At 35.0% G+C, this 27,845-nt stretch overlaps 1 protein-coding gene across 1 annotated transcript; it reads left to right on the top strand.

The window, feature by feature from the left end:
• Positions 1-717: 717 nt before the first annotated feature.
• On the top strand, positions 718-27,709 carry LOC101633851 (probable ATP-dependent RNA helicase DDX60). The gene is made up of 26 exons (XM_012724791.1): positions 718-894; positions 1,575-1,824; positions 2,333-2,493; positions 4,322-4,477; positions 5,209-5,358; positions 6,459-6,578; positions 7,012-7,107; positions 8,367-8,482; positions 8,773-8,912; positions 9,375-9,484; positions 9,575-9,679; positions 10,208-10,333; positions 12,042-12,169; positions 12,982-13,134; positions 13,742-13,886; positions 14,562-14,714; positions 16,559-16,663; positions 17,226-17,426; positions 17,875-17,979; positions 18,147-18,291; positions 19,356-19,477; positions 21,158-21,305; positions 23,592-23,734; positions 25,364-25,515; positions 26,973-27,035; positions 27,125-27,709. Exons 1-26 carry the CDS (start codon positions 718-720, stop codon positions 27,213-27,215), a joined length of 3,561 nt encoding a protein of 1,186 aa, XP_012580245.1. The 3' UTR covers positions 27,216-27,709.
• The last annotated feature ends 136 nt before the right edge of the window (positions 27,710-27,845 follow it).

Raw genomic sequence — 27,845 nt, 5'->3', positions numbered from 1 at the left:
GGACCAGTGGGGGAACCACGACAGGATGTGGCCTTACTGCCTTTCCATATAGCATGAGCTATTGATCATGCAGGTTTCATGCTGTGAGCCTACATGAAGATCATGAATAAAGGGAGAGCAGTGAAAGGTGCTGCAATGTCTGCACCATGTGAATGACAAGATCAGGTTTGCCTCCTTCAAAAGGATTGCTTTGACAGCAGCGTGGGGCGGCAGGACACATTTCTTTTAGATGTGTTCAGTACTGCTTCATATTTAGGACAGTATGCAAATTAATAGTCTTGAGAGTCCATTCTGTCTATTACTGGGAATTTGCTTGTTTTAGCCAAATGTTTCTGAACTAATTTGGGGGTGCTTTTGGAAACTGTTTCCAAATTGGTTGTCCTTGCAGAATATTCCTGTGATATGTTCTTGAAAATATGAGTAGTGTAATTAACTATATCATAGAGCTGGAGTATTTCTTGTTTTGATGTACTGGATGAAAACAAGGGCACTAGATTATCATTGACTTTTTCTATGGGTATATTCATATGCCTCATGCACTGTAATTAAGTGTATATGGAAATAAAGAAGCTGTTTTGGATCCGTTCCATGACCCAATAATTCTATACCACAGTTGCTAATATTTTGATTAGATTAATATAAACTTTAAGGCTTAGTGTTAACGCCTTTCTCAAGCCATCGTAAAGAACCTCTACTTTTTTGAACAGCACTGCCAACATGTTTTTAGTAGCATTATTTGTAGCCAAATTGAAAGATGCTAAAGAGAAATATAGAAATCACATCACTTATCATGTTTATGAAAAATCTTTGACAGGAAGTTCAGTAAGCATTGAACGAGAAGGAGCTCTGAGTACTCATGAAAATTCAACACTGCAAAATAGGAGAACAAATCAGGTACAGTCCTGACCTAGTAGGGCTAAATCATGGTTGGTGGGGGACCCCAAGATTCTACTCTTGTCATGTAAGACTCTCACTAACAATGTGCATCATTGTATACATTTGATTTCATGTGTTAGTAAGGAAGAAAAAATCTGTTGAATTTAATTGTCATGTGAAGTATACTCTAAATACTAAGCATGTATCACAAAAGATTAATCAATTTGATCTCTGAATGCTTGTGACATGAATATATAGTATAAAGTACAGTATGTAAATATAAAATATAAACATATGAAGTATAATGAAGGAAATAAAAACTCTAAGAACCTTCACACAAAATTACATCGATACATTTCTCTATATGGATATTTTCCCCTTTTCACTCCTTATTTATGTATGAATTATCAAGGAGATATTTTATAATTTTGTATGATTTACAAATACAAAAAAAATCCTTCAGATATGTTATTGCACCACTCCAATTACGAGTACACCCATACTGTTCAACAATAATCCATTGTCCAGTCTACTGAAACCCTTCTGGAAAGACCCTAAATGTCTCTTTGACTTGCTTCTTTAAAATTAGAAATGATGACATAATAATGAATTGAGATGCTACATATTTTGTGCAAAAATATAACATGTGTTAACCTGGAAACAATTATTTTTATCATTGACATTTTTCCTTTTTCAAGACAAAATCACAAACAGATATTGAAGAAAATCAAAAGAGACAGCTGGCTAATGCAGAGAAAAAAGAAGAAGAAAGATGGAGTAACTTGTCCCCAACTATTATAAAGGAAATTAGAAGAAATCTGAATTCTGGCATACAAAAATTAGAAGATTTTCTCCGAACATGCACTGTTAAATCTGTAAGGCTTATTGCAGAGATGGCAGGATTGCACACCTGTTTCGAATTATGGATAGAAAACTGTTCAAAACAAGGTATACAAATGCTAATTTTAGAAATTCATTAAACAATCAATAAGATGAGAACAGAAGAATTGCTATACATTAAATATTCCTGATTCTTACTTCCTGAACTGATTTGGGATTGTGATGTCTACAAAGAGCAAAAAATTTCCTTTATTTGATACAGTAATAGATTCATTATGTATGTGGTCATTTTATGATTTTTTTGATCTTTAGGATAATTGTGTACTGAGATCAATTAATAGCATCCTTTTATACATATAAAGACAGTAAGGATCAGCAAACTGATTTTTTGGTTTGCATCTGTGCCAATTTGTATAAGCCACAACTGGATCACTTGTATTTGTGTTTGCTATTTTAAACCAAGAGACCTCATTCTTAAGTGAGGTGCAATATTGGCTATTATGAGTTACTCATTTCAATATGCTTTATAATCTGAACATCAGAGTTGAATCAGTTTTGGGGGTAGTTAATATCTTTCCTAACTTACATTATCCATGTCAATATTTTAATTCACCAGAAGCACAATCCAAAGATATAAACATCATGATAAACTTGATGAAAAGGATTCACATAATCCATGAAAAGTATTCAGAACAATTACAAAATGCTCATCGACAAAAGTTATTCAAATATTTAGAATGTATTGGATTTGGCAAATTGGCATACTCATGTCTTCAGGTATGTGCTATAAGACACATTATGTGACATTCATATATAAGTGTGTGTGTATGTGTGTCAGAAGTATTTCATGATATATATTTGGAATTTGTGTTTATTAAATTTACCAAATGGTTACCCATCTGTCTTCTATAGACACAGATCTGACATTTTTTATGGACATATACTTATGCTAGAGGTGTTAAGGCTTGAGTGTATGGCCCAAGCAGTTCATATGCCAGAATTTTAAACTGCCTCTCCCACCCCCCGAATAATGGTATTTTGAAGTGGTGAGCAGGTATTGAGACCCTCATGAATGGAATTAGTGCTCTTATGAAAAGACCTCAGAGTGTTGGCTTATCTTGTCACTATGTGAGGTTGCCATGAATATGGCTGCCGGAGGGAAGGCTGTAGCCAAGTCTGCCAGTAACATGATTTCTGTCCTCCCAGTCTCAGATTATACAAGGTAAATGTTTATTTTTTAAAACCACCTTGTTCATGGTATTTTTTGCTTAAGCAGGCTGAACGAAGCAAAACAGTTGCCCATGTTACTTTGAATTAACAAGGCCCCTTTTATCTGATCCCTGGTTACCTAGTTGTCGCATCTGACTTTCTGAGTATCACAACAGTTATTCTGTGCTTTCAGATGAAACATCTTACCAAAGACCTTATACAGAAGTGTGGCTTTTTAGATCATCTGATCTCAGCATTTTTCTCTACTCCTTTCCACGCCCAAGTAAAGTCACCAATAAAATTTCGGTGTTTCTTTCTCTTCAAAGCATCTATAGTTATCTGAGATTTTTGGTTTATAATTTGCTCATTTGTTTGTTCAATCTTAGACTGCAAGTTACAGAGAAGCAAGATTTTTGCCCATATTTGCTGCACTGCTTATGAAGTTAGGTTTTACAATATTTGTTCAGTAAATGGAAAATACATTAAGGCAGAATGTGATCTGAACTCATAGAGTCATAGGGCTAGACATCGCATCATGGATCATTCTTTGTCCATACCAAAGAGCTATGTTTCCTTATTCCTTTCAGGGACCTGAGAAGTGAGGAGAAAACAATTTACAAGTTCTAGGAAAGTAATTCATTCTGTTACAAAAATGAAAGCGATAGCGGTGATGACAGAAATTGAGTCCTCACTTTATTAATTTTTGAACAAAAACTTCTATTAGAGGGCTTTTTCTCCTTTTCATCTTAGACAAGAAAGTAAATTGAAAAATCACTGATACTTAAGAATTTCTCCTATTTTTGCGAACTCTTCAATGAAAAATGTTCCTGCTTTAAGCCATCAATATTTGTGGCTGATACTCAGTCATAACGTCTTAACCTTTAAAAATATTTCTCATGCTTTCTTAATAACATGATATCAGAACTTCCAATAAGAGAGGCTATGTCAAATACATAATTTCCTTATTAAGAGTTATTTCTAAAAGATGTTGTTTTAAGATTGAGAAGGGGTTCTTAATCGAAACATACTTCTATGTTTGGAGGTAAATTTTCCTGCTTAGCAATTGAATATTACATAGATTTGTAATTACATGATTAATTATGATCTTTCACTTATTTTTATGAACACGGTACTATCAACTAAAATGACATCACATCAATGAAGATATAGCAACAATCTGTCTTCATTTGTCAGGAATTGATAGAGAATAGATAATTACTCTCCTTTTGCTTATTTTCATATTGGTTATGCAATGTTCAATGTTAATATTGAATGGAACATGAAATGATAATCTCATTGAAACAAAGCAGATCTTATCATGATTGAGAATCATTTCTTTGCCCAGATTAAATCATTATAAAGGATATGAAAACCTAATATGGCATGCCTGTTTTAGGTGGAGGAGTCTGGTACCAAAAAGGACATTTCTAAATATTCAGTTGACATGGGACCAGCTCGATTTCAGTTAACACACATGGGCCCATTCTTATTTCGAGAAGAAAGAAGTGATCCAGACCCCAGAGTGCATCATTTTATACCAGACACATGGCAGGTATGTACTGAAGAGATACGCAGCCTGGAAACATGATGGGGGAGATACTGACACATTTTGATCATGTAAATCATAGCATGTAACATAACATGAAAAATGCCATGTCTTGAACTAAGCGATAAAGGGATGCTGAATGACTGACTCCGTATTTTATTTATATAGATGTGTGTAACTGCAAGCTTTAAAAATTGTATCCGCGTGTGTATGTACATATATATGTATACATACATATGCATACATACACATACATATATACATATATATGTACATCTACATGTATATGTGTATATATATATATTTAAACACACACACACGTATAATATATACCCACACCCACACGTAGGCAAAAAAACTTCTGTTTTCCATACCATATTCAACTGCTGGTGATTATTGAACAGGAAAATGGAAGTATAAATAGTAAGATTGCAGATTTTTTGGTGATTTTGACTTCAGCCAGAGATTTTTAAGCTGAAAAGCTTGCAGATTTGGGCTGGATGACATCCTTGCAGGGTCTTTGCAGTGATGGCAATTATTAGGACATCTTTGTCCAAGTTTTTGTGAGGACTTTGTAGGAAACGAGGTGTGAGTTGAATTGTTTCTGTACAACAGAAATCAGATTCTCTCTGCCATTAAATACCACTGTGTTTCAGAAGAAACTGTAAATACTATTTAGCCTGATACAACACGAAGTTCTTATTTTCAAAATGAAATGCTATTTCTTTTTCTCTTAGAGGGAGCTCCTTGATGTGGTGGATAATAACGAATCTGCTGTGATCGTTGCTCCAACGTCATCTGGGAAGACATATGCTTCTTACTACTGCATGGAGAAAATTCTGAGAGAAAGCAATGATGGAGTAGTTGTTTATGTTGCTCCAACAAAGGTACTGCATCCATATGGTGCTCTGTGGTTAACAGTGCTTCCCGACACTGTAGCTTGTACCCCTAATCGTAGCAAGGTAACCTGCTCCAGGGCCGAGGTCCAGGTTTGAGTGCTGCTGTGCCATGTGGCCGCCTTGGCCACATTAGAATCTCTTGTTTTTCACCTGAAATTTTCCATTTGCACAGAATAGATACAGGCTTACTTTATATGATTGTTCTTTGCATTAAATGTGACAGTGCACATAAAAACATCTGATAATATATAATGCTCAGTAAGCGGCACCACTTTAACGGTAAGAGACTGATAGAATCAGTGTGCAATATAGAAAAGACAACATAGATGCTGCCATAGTTAACCTCCCCAAGGGTCTCTTATGCATATCTGTTTCTACCCATCCAGGGGTTAGAAACAGGAGCCGCTTCTTCACATGACTCTTTGCTGCATGTGTCTCCCTCAGGTCTCCTAGCCTCCATCCCGTTTCCTTGCTCTTCAGGTTCTTTTCCTCTCCACTCAGTTCCATTCTCCTTTGGATGGGTTAGTGAACTTGGAATCTCACTTTTCCTGGGGACCACTGTTACAACCCCCACTTTTGATTTTTTTCATACAACCATATCTATGGTGGCAAAGATTTTTGGGCGACAGTCTTCTTAGGGTTTCCAGTTTACTCAATTTATTATTCAAATCTTCATAGACCTAACACTTTGGAAAATCTTGCCGAAGGTAGATCTGTCATATGATCCAGTTCTTTCACTAAACAGACACAGTCACCTTCTCCAGTGTACTGACCATTGATTAGCCAACTAGACAATTGCAGAAAAACATCTACTTTCTTCTGTATATACATCTGTTACATTGATGTTCTTGTTTTCTGACCATGGAAATAAACGTTGCATAATTTGTAATGGAGTTGGTAGGAACAATTTATAATGGAGTTGGCAGGAACAATTTGGTGCGAAGTGATTCTTTTATCAAGAACGATACAAATTGCTACTGTGCTAGCTTGTATATCGGTTATGCCAAATCATTGGTTTGCTTCAGATGTTTTGTTTGGCAATGTTGTTGATAAACATCTCAATAGCAGATTGTTTTTCATTATTTAAGGCTCTCGTTAACCAAGTGGTGAAAACTGTTGATGAGTTATTTACTGAAGTAAAGCCCTATGGAGAAACATTGTGTGGAGTTTTTACAAGAGATTACTGTAATGAACACTCAAATTATCAGGTATGTCACAGACAAACACACATATTGAATGATAACATTGTTCATTGAATTCAGTAGGCACACTAATGTAGTAATAGAGGAAAAATAAATTCATAATTTCACTGAAATATTCACTTGAAGAAAATATTTGTGTGATTTACATGCTTTATTGTTTACTAACTAAATGCTTGTATTTTCTATACAAAGTAGAGTGCTTTCTTTTCTAAAATTCCAAAATGAGCAAGTAGCTTTCTTCAATGGCAATGATTTCAAGTGTTTTTATATCCTCAATCTACTGTAGTGTATAATTTTTTTATAATAAAACTAGGTTAACTTCTTTTGCATGTTTGTAACAACACATATCCTACATAAATCTAATTCGTCCCAATTGTTCAGAAGCTAAAGTTTTGACTTTTACAAAAATCAAGGCGATGTTTCTCATTTTTTAAAACAGATACTGGTGACAGTGCCTCAGTGTTTGGAAATACTCTTGTTATCTCCTCACAATCAAGAGTGGGTCAAAAAGATGAAATATGTTATTTTTGATGAGGTATGCTTCCTTACATTGTTCACCTGATTACACATTTTTGTTTATGGAATATGTAACTTGTATATTTAGTAAAGATGATAGTTGTGTGGCTAGTTCTTAAAAAAACCATCAATTCCATTACTGGAGGGTGTGGATTATAGGTGTTGTAAAGTGGCAGATATAGAAGAGATTTGTTGTCCTTTATATGCATTTTTCTTTTTTTCCTTTTGGCCACTAATTTTTGAATGCTTTCCCTTCAGTGACTGTTCCATTGTCAACTATAAAGGATAAATGCTTCAGGGAAAATCAGGGCTTTTTGGAATTATCTAGTTCTCTAGGTTTTCCTTGTTTATTATGTCAAAGATAGTGTGCAACAGATGCAAGGATCATTTTTTACTAAAAAGTTAACTGCTATTTGAATTTTACAGAAAATAATTTAGGGCCAAGGCTTACAAAGTTCTTATCTATATACCTTTGAAATTGCATCTATCATTGAGGCAGCTAATTATAGTCAATCACTACTCACTTTCTCACCACTAAAGGCAGGAACCTCTTGGGTTCTCATGTTGAATATGTACCTATGCAAAAGTCAACTTGTTCACGGTTATTTTTACTTCTACTGCTGTTATGAGATTAGTGACATGGCTGCTTTATTTTAGAGTTATGTCTCTGACAATCTACATAATTTAACCAATATCTTCTTTGTGCACAATCACTCATTTTTTTTTTAATTGACTTTTACATCATTCTTTTTGTGCCTTTTCCCATCTGGGTTGTAATCCCCGTGGACTCCAACCACCAATTCACACTATAGTGATGACTGTATGCCGTCACTATAGTCCTGTGCACACACCACCCTACCCCCAGCATTTTTATCCCATTCCCCACGCTACCCGCATAAAATGTCTCTGGCATATAGTGGTTCCTTGTTCTTCATTTCAATTGTGGGTCTCACCCCCTCACCCCCACCCCACCCTTAATCTTCGCTATTATTTTCACTTGTTTTGTATCTGAAGATTACTAACACAGTGTGTAATGCTCTTACAATTCAGGCTGTTGTAATACATGATGACGAAGCCATCTGTAGACTTTCTGTCGTTGAAATCTCAAATTTTCTTATTCTTCTCAATTATGTTGGACCCCAACAAACTTGGTAGTTGAATAAACGTTCCTGAACGTGGGAAGACCAGGAAGTAGAAGTTTCTGCGAACACAATCTATTAACATTTTGGGGAGAAAGTTAACTGGCTTTCTATTGAATCTGTATAACCATCTCCCCAGGTTCATTGTCTTGGAGGAGATGTTGGAGCAGAAGTTTGGGAACATCTTCTTGTCATGATTCGGTGTCCCTTTCTGGCACTCTCTGCTACTATTAGTAATCCTGACCATCTCACTCAGTAAGTCTGAATTTCATATATTCATTCTTGTCTCCAGTAATAGATGGAAAATCTTACCCACTCATGGATTATTTAAAGTAATAGCTACAGCAAACAAACACAAACCACAAACATATACAAAGCAATGCTTTTCTTCAGTTATATTTAACTAGAAAGTATCTCCTCACTCTTTGATTAAATATAATTTACATGGTTACAAGGTAAAAATTTTATGTTGACTTTTTCTTGAAGTTATTTGTGTGTGTGTGTGTGTGTGTGTGTGACTATAACACTTTATTTTTCATAATTAGGTGGTTGGTGTTAACTAAACGATACTGGCAACATGTTGAAAACACAGTGACAAATTCTGAACCATCACAAAATGTCTCAGAAGATTCAAAGAAACAAGCAAATAAAGGAACCAACAAATCATCATACAATGTTAGACTGGGTAAGAGTATTTTAACATAAGAAGGAGAGCTCAGAATTCTTGAACTCTGCACATACTTGCAAACTATTAAAGTATCAATTGCTCTTTACTATAGCTCTGAAGTCAATTTTCCCTTAAAAGAAAATAAAGCAAGTGACTTGGCCATAGGAGACGTGACATTAAAATCCAAACAGCCAGTGATTAATGGATCTATTATACGTGAAGATCCAAAGTTTCCAAAAAAAAAATACCTATTTTGAAATGTCAATTCCTTACTTGAAGACAACAAGCATTAGAAAAAAGACATAGATATTCATAACACAGTATAAGTACATCGAATCCTCCAAGAGTTTCTCCCAATGCACAGTTCTGTTTCCACTGGGTTCAGTCCATACTCTCTCTGCTTACAATTGTAACATCACATCACTTCCTTGTTTTGTAAGTAAACAGCTCTTAGTGATCATTTTAATCCTGCATTCACAGTATGGCACAAAGAGCGATTCAATGATGTTGAGAAGTTTGTGTGTTCCCTAAAGGATGATGAATTCATCATTGAACATTATCACCCATGTGCTGCACTTACTGTCAGTCATGTGAGTAGCAACCACTTTGAAAAATGATTGCCTGTATTGCTAAAAATCTATTAGAGACAACTAGTAATTTTTATTTTTTTTGCTTTTTAGATAAAGAAGTGTGGAATCCCTGCAGACCTTGGACTTTCCCCTAAAGAAAGTGTACTGCTTTATGATGCCATGGTACACATTTGGCCAGAATGGCCAAGAATGCAGGTGGGTGTGTGCACAATGAATTCTCTAATTCTAATTCATTGATAATGAAAGTTCATTGATAATGAGCAAATTGAAGCACATTTATTCTGGTATAGCTAATGGCAGCATATTTTCGTTAAGATTATAGACTACAGGCAAAGTAAATATTTTCTAGCTACTTTTCTCCCTGCTAAAGATGAGGTCTACTTTGTAGACTTGGTCTGAAATTAACTGAATTACTTTTTTGTAGTACTTAGATTAGAATTGTGGATTGCGATGATAAAACAAGTATTTTTAAGCATTTAAAAATCAGATTTTTGATTCTAACTCCAACTGCAATTTTGAGTATATCATTAGTTTCTAATAAAACAAAATATGTAACCATTACATAGAGAAGAAAACTACCACCTTAAATGCAGTCAACTTTTTAAAATGACTTTGAATGGGTATTGATCACTAGAGGGATCTACTTTATAGTGAGTTTTACGGAAAGTTTCAAAGGGATGATAACATGTTTTTCCTGGGGGTTTGTGGTTCTTCATCATGAAGGAATTGGACCCAGAAGAATTCAGCTGCTTCAAAAATAAATTAGTCATCAAAAAGGCTGATGTGAAGAAATATGAAGAGGAACTTAAAAAGGAGATGATTTGGTGGGTTGAGCAGGACCCAAGCAAGGTAATCAAAACTATTTACATTCACTTAACTAGAAAAGATTTGGGTTGAATTGTACTTCTTCACTTAGACATTGGCGAATCAGCCATAAAATAATTGAAGATTTGAAGATGGCTATCTTGTAACCATGCACTGATATTTTACCCACAATTTTGTTAAGCTAGATGTAGAGAAATGCAAAGGGCTTGAGCTCTAGCTTGTAGGATCTCACATGCTGGTGCCATGTTTTCTTTGACTTACACTGAGGTGATGAAAGTCAAGGTATTTTTATTTTTTTTTTTTTTTGTCACAGAAGATACGAATTTTCTAAGTTCTGACACCACTGGCTACTTTCTTGGTTTTTGTCCCCACTAACATCTCCCCAAGCATGATTATTTGTCCATAGGTAAATGCCCAGTTTCTCACAGCTAACAAATTACATAAATAAGCGAACTCTAAAGTATTTATCTTTAATGTTTCAAATATTCCATATTCTCCTTGCCAACTTCTTTCCTGATGATAGGAAGACTTGATGATGCATTCAAAAAGACATCTCTATTTGTATGGACAGTTTTACATGTCCAAAGTTACTTAGAGCTAACCCACTGAACAGTTATAAGGGAAGCAATATGGCCCATTACATTCACATATACTAACATGCAATCTCGTGTTATTTTAACTTTTTGAGGCCCCAAGATTTGCTTAAGATCTGATCTCAGGTACTAAAAAAAATGGTTCAATCCATCCCTCTTTACTGTCTTCTCTTTCCTCATATAAAACAACCCATGTGGAAAAAAAAAACAAAAAAACCAAACCAAAAACCCATGTGGCCCTCCCTGGTGGCGAAGCGGGTCAAAGCACAGCTCTGAGAAGCTAAAGCCACTTCTGCATGAGTTCGATTCCCGCCTGCCCCAGAGGTGACCACATGGTGTAGCAGACCTCTCCTGACCCGCCGGCTGCTTCCCTCAGCAGTGTACTTTTTCGATCTGCCTGTTCTGCTCCCCACTCTGTCTCTGGTGAAGCCTCTGGCCGCCTCTGAGCCTCCAGCCTTCCCTGAGCCTCTGGCCTATACCCCAGTTCTGTATGCACAAATCTTAAAAACAAACAAACAAAAAATGCTTTGCTTTACTTTTTAATTGCACACTGACTACTTGAACTGAAAGTCTGAACACCACCTATCACAAAAATTGCTGTTTTAGTCAATGAAGCTTGTCAAATGACTGCATTTTGCATCACCTGTGGAGTTTAGTCCTCTCTTTAGTCCTATCTTTTGGTTGGTGTTCTTAAAAATTCTGGACAGAGCATCCTGCATCAGGGCCACCATTTTTCAAATCAAGGAGACTGATTTATATGACCATATATAAGTTCGTTTGTATCTTGTAAGTCTGGAATTTCCCACATTGCACCCACCAGATGCCCCTCGTCCACCACCCACTGCGCTCCATTCCTCATTTTGTTCGCCCTTAACACCTCTCCCCTCTGGTAGCTTTTTTTACTTTGACTTTCTCTGACCCTTTGCTTTCACTATATTCTACATACAATTGATACCATTTGGTATTTGTCTTATTCTGATTTATTTTGCTCATGATAATCTCCAGATTCATACAGGCTGCTGAAGTGGCCCAAGTTTGTTTTATTTTTGGACTTTAGATATCCATGTCAGCTCTTATCTTTTAGCCACAATCACAAATACTTAATGATCTGTTTTTTTTCCCCCCATCATTTTATTCAGATGGAGCAGTTACTGAACTTTCTTAAACCTCAAACATTTGACTGTGCAGAAAGCACAAAGCAAGAAATGTTTCCACATTTTGTGGACAAACTGAAAACAATGGACAGACTGCCTGCAATATTTTTTATGTGAGTGATGTTTTCTGTGGACATTTGAATTTGACTTAATATATTTTACATTGTATAAAATGAAGTCTTTTGAAAGCATAATTGGCAAAGATCATATGATTGATAGTATTAGAGGAATTTTAAATCTGTTTATATATTGAAGTCCAATTATTACACCAAGTTGGCTATCATAGTGTGAAAGCAAGGAAATTTTCTTAGTTTAGTACTGTGGAATTACCGGGCCCATTACTTAGTACAAGTGGTGATGCAATGGTGATGCAATGGACTGTTTTCAAACACATTTTCACAAAGGAAATTGGCCTCAAAGTGTAGTGGGTGAGGGAGGGATTTGGCGCTTGGATCTAATTTTTTCCATATGACTTGAAACCAAACATGACGTCTCCTAAATGAAACTGCCGAGGGGAGAAGTGGGTGGGTCAGAAGAGGTTTGCCCGGCATGGCATGTGGGTCAGCTCCCTGGTGGGGGATTGAACTTGTGCTGCAATGTTTGCGGACAGCTTCATAATGCTGCGCTCTAAACCTGTTGTGCCACTAGGGAGGGCCCAGGCCCCTGTTTTAGAATGGAAGGAAGCAGTTTTAACACAGTAAAGGAAGAACCCTTACGTAGCCAATCATTTTATTTGGTGTAATTTGAAAATGAGCCTGTCTAGAAAATCGTGATCCTTTAGTCACACACGCTGATTTGTGGATTGAAAGGGCCAAAATAAATGGAAATAGAATATAGCACCTAAACACTTTCTTGTCATGATCTGTTTATTGAAGCAAACAGGTTTACATCAATTTTCAATAACCGTTGCATATTTTTAATCTAGATTTAACATTTATGGTGTGGAAGCATCAGCTTTAAGAGTTTTTCGCAATTTGAAAGAAAGAGAAAATACTCAAAATGATTCAATGTCTAAAAAACAAAAAGGACTGAACCTGGATGCTTTGAAAGTGAAGAGGTGTCAAAGGAAAAATGCTTCGTGAGTGTTTCTACTTGAATTGTGGAATTAAGCAGTTAATACACTCTGTGTCCAGTTCTCTTTATAACTCAAATCTGTTTTACTAACATGAAGTATGGTTTCTTGTAGTCTGAATATATCATTCCACCTAAACAACTATTGATTTAAAAAAAGTTTTCCCAAAGCTAATTTGGCATCTAGAGAAGATCATAACTGAGTGATAGAGAGAAGAGAATCTAACAACTAAAATTTTCTGTATTTATCCCACTATTAAAGCTTTTGCATTTATGTGCAGTTACTGGGAAAATTGACTTTCATGAAGTTTAATGTCACTGATACAATTTTACTGGAAATACAATATAAATATTTTTCTAACATGAGATGTGAGACAGGTCCACAATGTGCTTCTGTTTCTTGTTAAGTGCATGTTCATGCACACATTTAAAATGTATTGCATGGCAAGCTGTTAAGCAAATGATTTACTTTAGTCAAGTTGAATTTAGTTAAGGCCTGAATAGAGGTAATTGTGTTTTGGGCCTAAACAAACTGACATTCTTTTTACCTAGTTCTTAAGAAAACAAGTGCTATACCCAGTACATTAACTGGTTTCCCAATACTTTATATTCAGTTCTTCTGATTTAGATACATCTGCTAAGCATCAAGGAATTATTATATCGAAGGCTGAAATGAAGGAAATAGATAAGTATTGTGATGAGCATACTGAAATTTCTCCAGACTGCAGTTATGCCAATGATACAGCTGTGGATGATGAGGTAAGAGAAAAGAAATTGAGGTAAACTTGGGACATATGTATTGCTTTGCTGGTGCTATTGTAGCAAAATAATGCAGACCAAGTGATTTAAACAGAAACATTTTTTCCTTACAGTTTTGCAGGACAGAAGTTCAAGAACAAGTTGTTGGTGGGATGGGTTCTTTCTAAGAGCTGAGCGGAAAGAATTGCACATATTTCTGTTCTTGATTGTATGTAGATGATTTTCTCGATCTTCCCATAGTATACTCTCTGTGTACAATTTCCTTAGGAGAATATCAGACATGTTGGATCAGGTCTACTATAGTGACTTAGTTAACCTCTGTAAAGGCCCTATCTTCAAATGCAACCATGTTTCAAGATTTTTTTTTGTTATTGTCATTCATGTAGCCATCAAAGAACTACATGAAAATGGTTGTCATTTGTTTATGCTTCCTTTAACTTGAAGAGGGAGAAAGAGGCAGAATGTAGGGGAGAATAAGAGATAGGAGAGAAGGGAAAGAGAAGTAATAATAGTGATTGACATAGAGACAAAAAAGGCACAAGATTTATGCATACAGAACTACCAGACAACTATTCATTTTCAAAGTGTGCCTAACTCAACAATCGTATAACTCATACCTCATTGTTAAAGTCAGGGATACATCATTTCATTATCTTCAAACTTTGGTGATTTCAGACTTTAACGGAGACCTTCAATAGACTGATGGAAACAAGACAAGGCTACAAGCTGCACGATTTGTTACAGAGGGGCATTGGATTTCATCATGGTTCAATGGAACACACAGAGCGAGAAGTTGTCGAGTTGCTTTTTAGACAGAATTATGTTAAGGTCGGTGACATTTGTGTATAGCTGTACTAGCAATAGCCTATTATTTCTATGGATTAAGTTGGGGGAAGAAATGTACCCTACAGCATTTAGGGAACACACTCTATCTAATGTCCCTATAATTTCTATACTAACAATGTAATGCACATTGTTATGCTGTTAGATAAATGTCTACATCACTATATATTGCACACAATATGGGATACTCTTCATTCTGCCTGATAGTATGACATCAGCATTTTGCTAATTGGCATTGTATGAGACATTCTACGAATGCTCCATTGTGTATGTATGTGTGTATATATATGTGTATATATACATGCATGATTTATGAAACAGTCTGAAAATGTTAAATTGTTTTGGGATGACATTGACTTATACCTTTGCATAGATGTCAGGTGTATAGCCTTATATTTCAACACCCATATGTACTACATTGTGATGACCACCAAAAGTCTTTCTATCCACCACCAATATTCACCCCTCTACCTCTTCCACCTAACACCCATTACTCATCCCCTCTGGCAATCATCATGTTATTATAACAGGCACATGGTTTTTGCTTTGTTTGATCATTTGCTTTGCTTCTTTGCCACACATTAACAAAGGCTTTTAGTGTTCATTGTTATTACTTGAATTTACGTATATAACTCAATCATCTTGGTTATCAACAATTGTGAGGCTCCATCTGTTTTTTCTATATCCGATTGGTCTCGTGTGTGTTTATATATGTGAAGATACACATACTACTTCTTTATGCTTTGATCCATTGATAGGCACTTAAGTTGTTTCCAAATGTTGCTTGGCTATCATAACTAATGGTGAATTGAAGATAGAGATGAGTATATCATTTCAAAACTGTTCTTTAGAACAATACCGAGAAGTGAAGTAATTGGCATGCTGTTTTACACAGTGGTGATTCCAAAAATAATTCTGTTTTGTCTACATCCTCAACAATACTTGGTTTTTGGTTTTTGACAAGTTCTAGTGATGACTCATTTTGATTTTTTATTTGTATCTCTAATGGTAAATGATGAGAGCAATCTTTCCTGTGTCTTTTGAATATTTATGTCTAGCGAAATGTTTATCTCCTGCCCACTTTTTCATCAGGTCGTTTATTTTGTTTTTTGATGACAAACATAAACATCTTACGGATTTTTGATGTTAGCCTCTTTCAGATACATGACACACAAATATCATCTCTCATTTTGTGGGTTGCCATTCTGTTTGATAGCATCAATATGCAGAAGGTTTTTACTTTGAAATCCCATTTGTTGCTTTTGACATTGAAAATACATCACTAAGGTTATGTCAAAGAACTTGCCTCTTGTTTTCTTCTGTATATCTCATGGCTTCAGGTTTTATGTTGAAGTCCTAAATTTGACTGTCCAGTTTTCCCAATACTATTTCTGGAAGACTGCCTTTCATTGTATACTCTTAGCTCTTCTCTGGTAAATCGTCCATGCAAGATGATTTCTTCTTAGTTCTGTTCACTTGATCTCTGTATCTCTTTTTGGGTGCTCTGCTATATTAGCTGGAATTTATTCTAGTCTATGTATTTAATTTTAAATTAATCTCCTTTATGGGGGAAAACATGATGATCCTGACTGAATACCTTTGAGTTCACTTCATTTTATGATTTGGTAATGTTAGATAAATGTAAGAGTAAGGAGATGAAGTGAGTTCATATATTTATGAAACAACTATGTATCACAGAAGAAGATATGGAGCTTGAATTTTTCTGTCACATTAGATTTTAACGGTCTTCTAAGTTAGTAAAAATCTAATGCGTGTACATCTCTGTAATCTATGTAATGTTTTTCTGATTTTTTAAACCTGCACCATAGGTGGTAATAGCTACTTCAACTCTTGCATTGGGGATTAATATGCCATGTAAATCTGTCGTTTTCACTGAAGACTCTATGTATTTGGATGGCTTGAACTTTCGTCAGGTATTTATACTATACATCTTTCCCTCTGCTTGTCTATATAGGAAACTGGAGCATCCACTTTATTTAGTCGGAATATTTTTCTATGTTCTGAAACAATGACTATAAAAATGTTTGAGAATGGGTCTTCTGTACATAACTTGAATACGATTATATTTACAGATGCGCTAAGCTGTCAATCACAAAATAGATTTATTTCCTTGAATATTCCTGTTTGATGAATATTGTTCGAATTAAACAATTACTCTGAAGAGGCAACCACTTTTGAGGATCTAGTTGGTGCCAGATATTGTCTATTCTAGTCCTAGTTTAGACTGGATTCTAGAAATATATTTCTAAGACTGAAATTGACCCTCCCAAATATTCATTTTTAAGCATAGGTATTAATAAATAAAGATATACAGAGTTTAATGTGTTCTCAACATAAAATGAGATTTTGAACTTTTCTAATATTACTGTATTAAACAAAAAGGATGCTCAGGAAGTTTGTACTTTGTACAAGTTGAACACTAATCATTTATAGAGACAAAGTCTGAAATTATTGAAAATTATGTGTTTTCTTTAGATGACTGGTCGGGCAGGAAGACGTGGAGAAGATCTTGTAGGCAATGTCTTCTTCTATGGTGTGCCTTTACCTAAGATAGAAAGACTCTTAAGATCTGATGTCCCCAAACTGAAAGGTCAATTTCCTTTAAGCATAACATTCATTCTCAGACTCATGCTGCTAGCTGCCAAAGCAGATGACCAAGAGGATGCCAAAGCAAAGGTACTTTGCTTCAAGTATTTTAAGATACTTTCATAAATGTAATGATCACTTCATCTGTATTCTACCATGACTTGTATAAACTGGAGGGCCTACATAATGTACTGTAAATAAACTCTTTGTAAGATTTATTTTGAAATATACCTACTCAACACAAAGTTACTTTTATGTGTTCAAATATATGGAAAATTAGCCTATGATCTCCTTTTTATAACTGCCTGGGGTCTGTGTACATTAGTCAATGAAATTTTTGTAAGTACCTCTCATCGAATAACATAAAAGTTGTACTTCAAAGAACAAATAGGGTTGAAGAATGTGTAGAATTGAAATGATATATGCATACATATATATAGTAGCTCCATAATCTAGAATAGCAATATTTCATTGTCATATTTGAAAAACATGCTATAAATCCTCATATAACTTGATATTTTGATATCTGTACATATAGGCAATATCAGCTCTCGAACATTCATTGATTTCCTTCAAGAAACCAAAGATCAAGCGTATCATCAAATTATATTTCATATATGCTTTGCAATTTTTGATCACAGAGGTAAGATTTATACCTATTTTCATTAAAGTAGATTTATAGCTATTTTCATTAAAGTAAGTTCACATATTTAATTGTACTTTACTGAACATGGTCTTTATTAGTGGCTTATTTGTTTGATATTTCTGAGATATAAAAGCTGAGGTTTAAAATTTCAAACTGATTTTTAGGGTCACCTGAATCAAGAATGTATCCCCATTGGATTTTCTGGACTTGTGACTCATTTACACTACCATGAGCCAGCAAATTTTGTTTTTATAAGATTATTCATAGATGGTTTATTTCACAAGTTGTGTGTTCCAGAAAGCAGACATGGTAAGTAATGTTAATTTTCAAACTCATTAGATAGTGCACACACATGTCTGCACACTAACACAGAGCACACACTTGTACTCACACGCTCCACTCATTCCTGAAGCCTACATTCACTGTGGGTGATGTCCCATTTCTTTCTGACTTTTTCTATCACTATATTTTGGCTTCCTTTTTGTCATTACATGCACTTACTGAAATTTTATCGTATGTAATTATCAGCTGCAATATACTATATGGCAGTGATACTTTCCAAAGTAAAGATTTTGCCATCTGTAACAATTTTATTTTCCTCAATTATATTTTCCTTTTACTGCAATTTCTACATGATGACAAACTATATAGAGAAATAGTGATATTCTAAACTCAGTGCAAAAGGTTGGGGAAACATATATATAGTAACAGGAATGAAATAATTGAAGTAGCTTAAAAGAGGCCTTAAACTTCTAAGAGATCAGATGATAAAATCTTTGAATGAAAGAATATTTTCGTTCCTTTATTCATTTATTATTTTTTACATCACTCTTCATTTTGTACATTTTCCCATCTCAGTTGTAATCCCCATGGGCCTCCCACCAATTCACCCATGTGCCATCATTACAGTCCTGTGCACTCTTTCCACGCCAGTTCCAATCCCATTTCCTCTTTAACCCCCCATAAAATGTCTCCAGTTTATAGCTGTTCATTGTTTTCATTTTCACTCTATTGCATCTGTTAGTCTCCCTCTTTTTTCTTCCCTGATTCGTTATACTCCTGATGTGAGTGAAACCATTTGGTATTTTTCTTTTTTTGGGTTATCTCACTAGCACAATCCCTTCCAGCTCCATCCATGTTATTGCAAAAGGCATGCATTTCCTTTAGATTCTTAAAGCTCAGAATATGTAGGATACCAACCATTTGTAAAAATGGGGAACGAATTAATTTGTTATCAGTAGTGCTGTAATCAAGATTTCACTAAACACATGCAAAGTCAATTAAAATTTTAAATATGGTCATCTAAAATTGGCTGTTCTCCTAAAATTTTTTTCTGTGAAGTTTTGGAAAAATAAACTCTTTGCTTTTAACAGGGCCAAAGAGGTTTTCTAGGGCTGTGATGGAACAGTTACTGATAGTGTTGGCTAATATTTTTGGAAGAAAATATCTACATCCCTCTGTGGAAGACAATAAAAACAAGTTTTTTGAATCAGAGGTAAGGAAAAAATGTACACTCAAGTTCTATTTTTTTTTGGTGTGAGTCCTATTTTTCTGATACAATATTGTTACCACTTACTGGAATCAGTTCTTTGTCATTCCTTTGTTCATTACCTACAGTGAGATCTCAGGTACAGGAAGGATTCAGGGTTACTTAAAAACTGGAAAGCCTTATTTCTGATACATAATTTTTTGTATGCTAGCAACATTTTTTTTCCCTTACACTGAAGAGGATTTCAAACAAAATTACATTGGCGAGGAAAGTTATGGTCACTGTAACAATTTGAAACAAGAAGACATGGATGTTCAGTTTAACAGCTCCTTGAAAATACAAGGGGAATTCTACTCATTCCAAAATGGCAAGAAGTAAAGTTATTGGAGAGATGAACAGATTTGAGCATGGCATACAAGAGAGTATCTTAAAGGCATACTCCCACTAGATTCCTTCTCTTCTTAGCATAGCATAGATGTTCTTAAGAATTTATCTAATCTTTTTAAATTGAATTTTCACCCATAAGTTCATTTATCTTTGATCCCAATTTAATGTCTGTAAATTGGAAAGCATAACAACATCAAATTCAAATACTTGGTATATTGCTACATATAAAAAGTGATAGTTGGAATGTACTCAGTAAATGGTAGCTCTTATTTTTAATTGTTATAGCTACTATTTATGGAGGAAAACAGTGGCTATTGAAAAATAAACAATTGGATGATGACAACAACTAATGACAATTTAGCAAATCTTCAAATGCAAAACCACTGTAATGAAATGTATGGTCGTACAAAAATTCACAAATGTAAGAACTCATCAACAGTATAAAATGGAAATGAAAAAGATACTATGATTTACCTGTTAATTTGGCAAAGATTGGAATTAGCAGCTTTGTTACAACACTTTAAAATTGCCTTCAAATTTAGTGTTGCTACTCTAAAATTTAATCAAATACGTAACTCAAAGTGATAAAACATATCAATTAGTTTCCTAATACAACTATAGAAAATTACCACAAGTGGGAGATCTAGACATGGACCAGAAGGCAAAGTCCCAGCAGGTACCAAAAGTTGTCTCTGAAGACAGAGAAAAATCTGTTCAAGACTCTTAGCTTCTGCTAGATGTGGCTAACATTGGCTTTGACTTGCAGATACAGGGCATGATCTTTGTCTCAATTTTCACATGGCATTTTTCTCTGGACCCAATTATCCCTGTTTGTAAGATTTCTAGTCATGTTGATATTGGGGCCTTCTGGTACGACCTTATCTCATTTAACTATGTCAGTCTGCATTCTGAAGTATTGTGGTTTAGGATTTAAGCACATTCTTTTTTGAGGGACACAATTCAACTTTTAACATCAAGATTATCTATAATTGAAGATTGTACCACTGTATGTCTAGCAGCAAGGGAATCATTAGGTGAATTTTAGCATATTTATGTGGTAATGTTATGAAGTCACTAAAATCCATTATTAAAAATTGGTATATGACATGATCCAGCTATAATATTGGCTATAAAATTAGACTATCATCTGCATACCACCATGTAACCTGTACCTAAAATTCCTTTGATAAGATGATTAATAGTTTATTTCTACTCAAGACTTATTTTGTTACTGTGTCTTAGTTTTTGGTTAGGATGCCTCTGAAGAGTTTTCATGCTCATGCATTTCATTATTCCTAGGTGATTCTACGTGATCTTCCCTGGAACTGTGTTAAAATGATAAAGGATTACAACAAAAGAACCCAAAATAATTTTGCTTCCTTCCTTTTAATGATTTCTAAGTTGGTTGACTTGAGAAAAGAATACCAACTGCCTCTCTCAGAAATTGGTAAGATAGACAATACATAAACAAATGTGAAATCTATTAAGGAAAAATACATGTTTGAGATAAAACTAAATGTTGGAAAATAACCATAGAACCATTGCAAGAGAATATACAAGAAACTTACTCCATCAGGTCTATATATAGATATTTTATTTTGGAAGCAGCATATGTTATTTGGAATTCAATAAGTCACAATGGATTTGATTTGGCACTAAATGCTCAATACTTGTTTTCCAGTGTTATTGTTTACTAACAGATGATTTATTTTACGATTTCTTTTCCTTTCGATTCCATGTGTCATTTTGTAGATATGGCATGCTTATGTAGTTAAATTTTCAAATATGAATAACTTCAGAAATAAAAGAAATGGAGTATTGGCATTATAATGGTCACCCATATGTTGACACTTCCTTGAGGATAATCAATGACAACAAATGAAGTTAAGGCACAGTTAATGTGTTTGAAGAAAGAACAAATAAAGTGAAAAGGAAAATAACAAGTTGGGGAGAAAATCAGTAACCTATGCTAGATAAAGTAAAAACACTGGAAGCTGAAAATACACTCATTACCCCAAGATGGAAAGAGGAAGGGTAGCTAAGAGATACAAGCGAAGGTGATAAAATGCCATTTTCCCTTACTTCCCTAAGAAGCAGGGAGAAACTGCAACAATAGTTGCTTTAGTTTACCCATATTTTCTGGGCAGGTTATTTTGTGGTAATGTAGAAGGCGTATGAAGGATAAGGAGTAAATGCTCTGTTCATTTAGTCATGGAATCAGAAATTAGTAATGGTTCAACTTCATGGAAAGCGACTCCAATACCTCAAGCAATTGCCTGCATTTTGGATTTCAAAGAGCAAGTATGACTATCATTCCACTCTATTTACTTTGGAATGATTTCTATGACAGGATAACGGTTCACCCAAAGATGTCTGGGTCCTAATCCTGGGAGTGTATGAATGCATTATATTATGTAGTACTTGGGAACAAAGATTGCAGATTGACATTCGAACAACTGATCTTGAAATGGGGACATTCTGTATTATCCGTCTGGACACAATGTAACGATAAGGATCATTATGAATGATGGAGGGAGTCAGGAGCATCAGAATGAGAGAGATATGATCTAAGGAAGTGTTTTTTTTCTTCAATGAAGTACCATCCTTGTTAATATTTTGATATAGGATTTATCCATTCAAGTGTGGTCACTGGGGTATACCAATGTACCCATAGTCCTCCACCATAGTCCATTGTGCTCTTTCTTCTCTCATGCCACTTTACCCCTCTTCCTGTGCCCCTCTAGATGCTTCAGATCTCTTGTCATCTTTCAAGGGTCTGTGGTTTATAGGTGAAGATAAGTTGGAGAGCATGTCTTTCATTTTCAAGCATGTTTCATGAAGCACAGTCCTGAGTATTGCCTATCCTTTCAAAGAAAGAAAGACTGTTTTTGTATTTTAACTGAACACAGAATGTGTTTTTACCATGTAATTTACCATGTAAACAGGGGAAGTTCAGGAATGTATCATCTCAGGAGGCAAGTGCACCTGAAACAGGAGACAAGTTGAAAGAGTGGACTGAAGGGTAGAGGCAGGCAAAGAGAAGTCTGTGTAGAAAAAGGGGGAAATGGGAGAGAGGGAAATCAGGGCAGGAGAAATTAAGACAGTGAAACGAAGAGAACAGTAAGCAGAGAAAGACAGTAAGGCAGAGAAGAGACGGCTATATAGAGCACAGATGTAAAGAGAGCAATAGGCAAGGCAGTCATTCAAAGAGAAACATGAGAGAAAGTGAGAACAAGAAGGGGCAGCAGTAGTCTATTGAGAGAACCATTTGAGTATAACGACTTCATTCCTTCTAAAATTCACCACTCAGGCCTGGGGTGACATGAGTGAGATCCATATGAATGTTTCTCTGTTATTTTTCCTTAATGAAAATAGGAGTTTTCCACTTCTGTTGGAATATGAATAAGAGCATTGACATAAGAAAGTGAGCAATTTCAGCCCTATTATGAGATTGTTTGCAGCTTTTGTAGTTCCATAGGTCTTGAGAGGAATTAACTGATACTGAAACACCACTTAAAAAAAACAACAGAGGAATGAGTTTGGTGTTTGATGAAAATATATTCAGTTCAGAAAGAAAGCCTTCTCAATAATGAGTACTTTTAATATTCAGTATTTCCTTGTAAAGAAATTTTAATTGTCTAGGAATTAGGCATAAGCAACATTTGTTTTGATTATGCTTGTAGGGAAATAACTTTAAAATAATTTCTTTGATTTTTTTCCAATTTTTTATTAGACTTTTCAGGAGAAGAATGTCAAGATTCTGAGCTGGTCTCTCATCTGATGCCTGGGACTGAAAGCAGAACTGCTGTTTCCCCATTTGCATGCTTGTCCAACATAACTGACCAGGATTTATTTGATATCGATATACTAAATGATGTAAGTCAATTTGATATGAGACTTTCCTTTATTCTGTTTATTCTCTTAAGAGATTAACTAAGTGTTCAGTGAAAGCAAACAATGTTAGCCTTAGTCCACAGCAGTATTAATTTTCACTGAAGTAGAAGAAGAAATCTTTAAAAAATATATCAATAGTTTATAATAGACACATTGAATTTGAAAAGAAAGCTACCTTCTCAATATCAGCAGTTGGAAATGTCTCATCTTGGGAGTCATCTCAAAATCATTAAGTTTAAGATGCATGGCAATCTTTTATCAGCTCTACTATAAACCATTTGAAGAGACTTTGTAATTCTGCCCCTCTTTCTGTCCATCTAATAGTGGTGTATGGTAGAGTAAGAGAGAACCTGATGATTAAGTATGGAATTGGATTATTTGTGGTGACCTTGATGTAGTATATTCAGGTATTGATTTATAGTTATGCATTCATTAGCTCATATAATGTCATAACACAATATTATCACTTAGAAAAAATATTGCAAAGATAGTCAGTAAATATTCATATGAACACTTTGATTTCTACAATTATCATAGGAATTACGTCCTTTACTGCCTCATGCTTGGGAGTAGTGAGATGGACTCATGAGACAGTTTATTGTTGACATATTGGTGGGAAATAGATCTGATTGTGGTCATGGTATTGTGAAATCATATCATTGTACTCCTAAAGGCAGTATAATAGAAAAATGTTTAGGGAAATGAAATGAGCTGTCGACACACATTTGTAAATGTAAAAATAATTTTTCAGGAAAACATGGTCTTAAAAAATGTGCTTCCAAGGTTATAAAAATGATACTTCAGATATCTGAGTTAATTAGCAATATTTCTGTGGTTTAAAAAATGTTTTTTTTTTTAAAAATTTATTTATTTATTCATATAACTAGGGTACAGGCCAGAGGTACAGGGGCAGTGAGAGGATTCACCAGAGACAGAGTGGGTGGGGAGCAGAACAGGTTGATTGAAGTGCACTGTTGGGGGTGGGGGGCAGCAGGCAGGTCAAGGGAGGTCTGCCACACCATGTGGTCACCTCTGGGGCAGGCGGGAAATCGAAATCATGAGGAAGTGGTTTCAGCTTCTTAGTGCTGTGCTCCACCAGTGAGGGCCTCAAAAATGTTTTGATGTGTTCAGTTTAACTTTTAACTGAGTTTTGGTTATTTACATTAAAGACAAGTTTAGTGTTTTTTTTTTTTGTTTGTTTGGCTCTACTTCCCTAACATTGGGCTATTTTTAAAAAAATGACTGGATGTAGGCCCTCCCTGGTGGCGCAGCGGGTTAAAGCACAGCACTAAGCCACTTCTGCATGAGTTCGATTCCCGCCTGCCCCGGAGGAGACCACATGGCGTGGCAGACCTTTCCTGACCCGCCCGCTGCTCCCCTCAGCAGTGTACTTCGTCGATCTGCCTGTTCTGCTCCCCACTCTGTTTGTACCCCAGTTCTGTATGCACAAATAAATGAATTAAAAAAATAAACAAAACTAGATGTATATGATACATGTATGTGTTAAGGCATACTTATCAATGTATGTAATAAGGCATGATCAAGTTTTATGATAGGTTAGTGTATAGCAATAGAAAATGCTGACAATCTAAAATATCTGCATATCCTCAGGTTATGTTACGAACAATTAATATCGATGTAAGAAACATTCCTTTATTTCGCTTGAATAAATATGATTGTACTGGAAGAAAATATCCATTGAACGCATACCTTCTGGACTTCTATAGACATGGTTCACTGTTTTCATTGACTCGGAGTAATCGGTATGGATTTTTGTATTTTGATATGTATGTTTGCGTAATGAATGTTACGATGTGGCATTATGATTTATAAGAGTATTAAGATGCAACAATTTAAGAAGTGTTACCATGATAAAATTTATTTGGATTTGTCTTATATGCTTTTTGTTATTAGATGTTTACTAATATATAATTCAACCATTTTACTGTGCACAATTCAGTGACATTTGCTACATTCACAGTATGTAACCATTATTTCTGTCTAGCCACTAAATACATTCATTATCCTAAAGGGAAAGTTTATACCCATTGGCAATATTTTCAGAAAAATAGAGAATAGCAATGGTGAAAGCTGACCATCTTGTATTTTTCTAGTAATAGCAAAATTTTCTGTCTTTTATCATGATATTAGATGTGAGTCTTTCTAAATGGACTTTATCATGTTGAGGAATTTCCTTAGTATTCTAGTCTTTTTTTTATCATGAAAAGACATTCTTCAGATGATTCTGTGTTAAATAAATGAGATGTGACCTTTCCTTCCATGAAGATGGTATATTACATTGATTACTTTATGTGGAGTCACCCATGCATTTCTGCTATGAATCTCAGTGTGTAAAACTGTGGACTCATTGCTGCATTTTGTCGGATTTTTGTATCATTATCCACAATGGATATTGTGTTCTTTTGTTATATTTTACTCTGATTTTGCTAGCAGAGTAAGAAAGCCTTTTGGAAAAGATTGGTATAAATTCTTTAAATATTTGGTAGAACTCACCAGTGTAGTCAGGTGGCTGGTCTATGATTTTCTTGTGAAATTTTTGGCAGCTGATAAAATTTGTTTGTTACAGGCTTTTTAGTCACTAGTTTTTAAGGCAGTTTTAGTGATTTGTATTTAATTGCGTATTGTGTCACCTTTTATTTTTTGGGGGTGTACAAGTGTCCCTAGTATTTTTATTTGTGTTTTGGCAGTAATGTTCCCATAATGGTTTATGCTCCTATTCATATCTTTTTTTAAATTTCTCTTGCTAAAGGTTTGTCAGTTTTGTCTCTAACCCAGGATCCATCTTTTGCTTTATTAATGCTCTCTATTTTCTATCTCATCACCATACAGTTATAGCTAATAGTCTTATTTCTTCCTTCTGCTAGCCTAAGTTTTAGATGACTTCTCCATGGAAGGATATACCTTTACAGCTTCTGATGGTATCATTTTTAGTGACATCACTAATTTTTGGCACTACTTAACATAGTGAAATATTTAACTTTGGTAATGTGCTGCTGTAAGAGAAGATTAGAATCGTATTTAGTCAAATGATTAGTCTTCTTACTAGCTTAGTCAATTTAACTAGACTGACAATTGTGAAATACTGGGTTCAAAGGGCATGAACAGATCGTTGTGATTTTAATATCTGGTTTTATATTGTCTCTGGTAAGGTCAGAAATTCAGTGGTAATTTATTTTTTTTTTTTGTTTTTGCACCACAGCTTACATATGGGAGATGCCTTTGATTCAATCAGAGACTTTATGCTTGTTCTTAAGTCCATCAGGTATAGTGAATGTTCTTTTATTTGAAGCAACAGCACCTCACTATGACAGTATTAACACCAGTATTAATTAGGCATTTAATCTTTTACAGGGTGTACCTAGAAGAATTATGCCAAAAAGATGACAATGTTGTGGCAGCATTTAAACAACTAAGTGAAACGTTCAGGAAACAACTCTGGTGAAAGGAAAATATCAACAGTGTTGAACATTACCTCAGTCCTGTGTTCCTCAAAAACAGCTGGTCAAGATATACACCTACCTTTTTGTGTTTCAGGAAGTGGCTTATACAAAGAATGCTTTATATGTGACTTAGTTAAGGCTTGAAGATATTGCCCTTGTCTACAAATGAAAATGCTCTACGTTCCCTCCAAATTCTTTATTCTAAATAGTTATCTGCTTTGATTCCCCTTCCTCTCCAATCTGGATAAAATACCTGGTAACATGACATGACCAAACTTAAGTCTTCTCCATTACCTACAAATCCCTAACATCTGAGGTTCCTGCAGAAAATTGCTTGGAGGCATCCCCGATCCTCCAATATCAGATCAGCTATGACTGAGAATGTAAACCAAAAACATTTCATATGGATTGTACAGTATGCCAGACATTCAGCCACTCCCACCTAGTTAAGTCAAATGTCTTTCGGTTATTGATTGTTGCAAATTTCATGGTTGAATTGTTCTTTCTATTGTATTTGTTTCTGGCCCTCCTTTCCTTATTGCTTGAATTCTTGAAAGCAATCTGAAAACTCTATTCTTGAATAGTTCATGTTTGTGACTAATCACTGAACAATAAAATGTATCATTCTTTCA

The sequence above is a fragment of the Condylura cristata genome, unplaced genomic scaffold (genome assembly GCF_000260355.1).
Source record: "Condylura cristata isolate star-nosed mole 26May11 unplaced genomic scaffold, ConCri1.0 scaffold00014, whole genome shotgun sequence".
Classification (NCBI taxonomy): Eukaryota; Metazoa; Chordata; class Mammalia; order Eulipotyphla; family Talpidae; genus Condylura; species Condylura cristata.
Note: the sequence above shows the minus strand (reverse complement) of the source record. Positions and strands in the feature narration are given on the sequence as shown.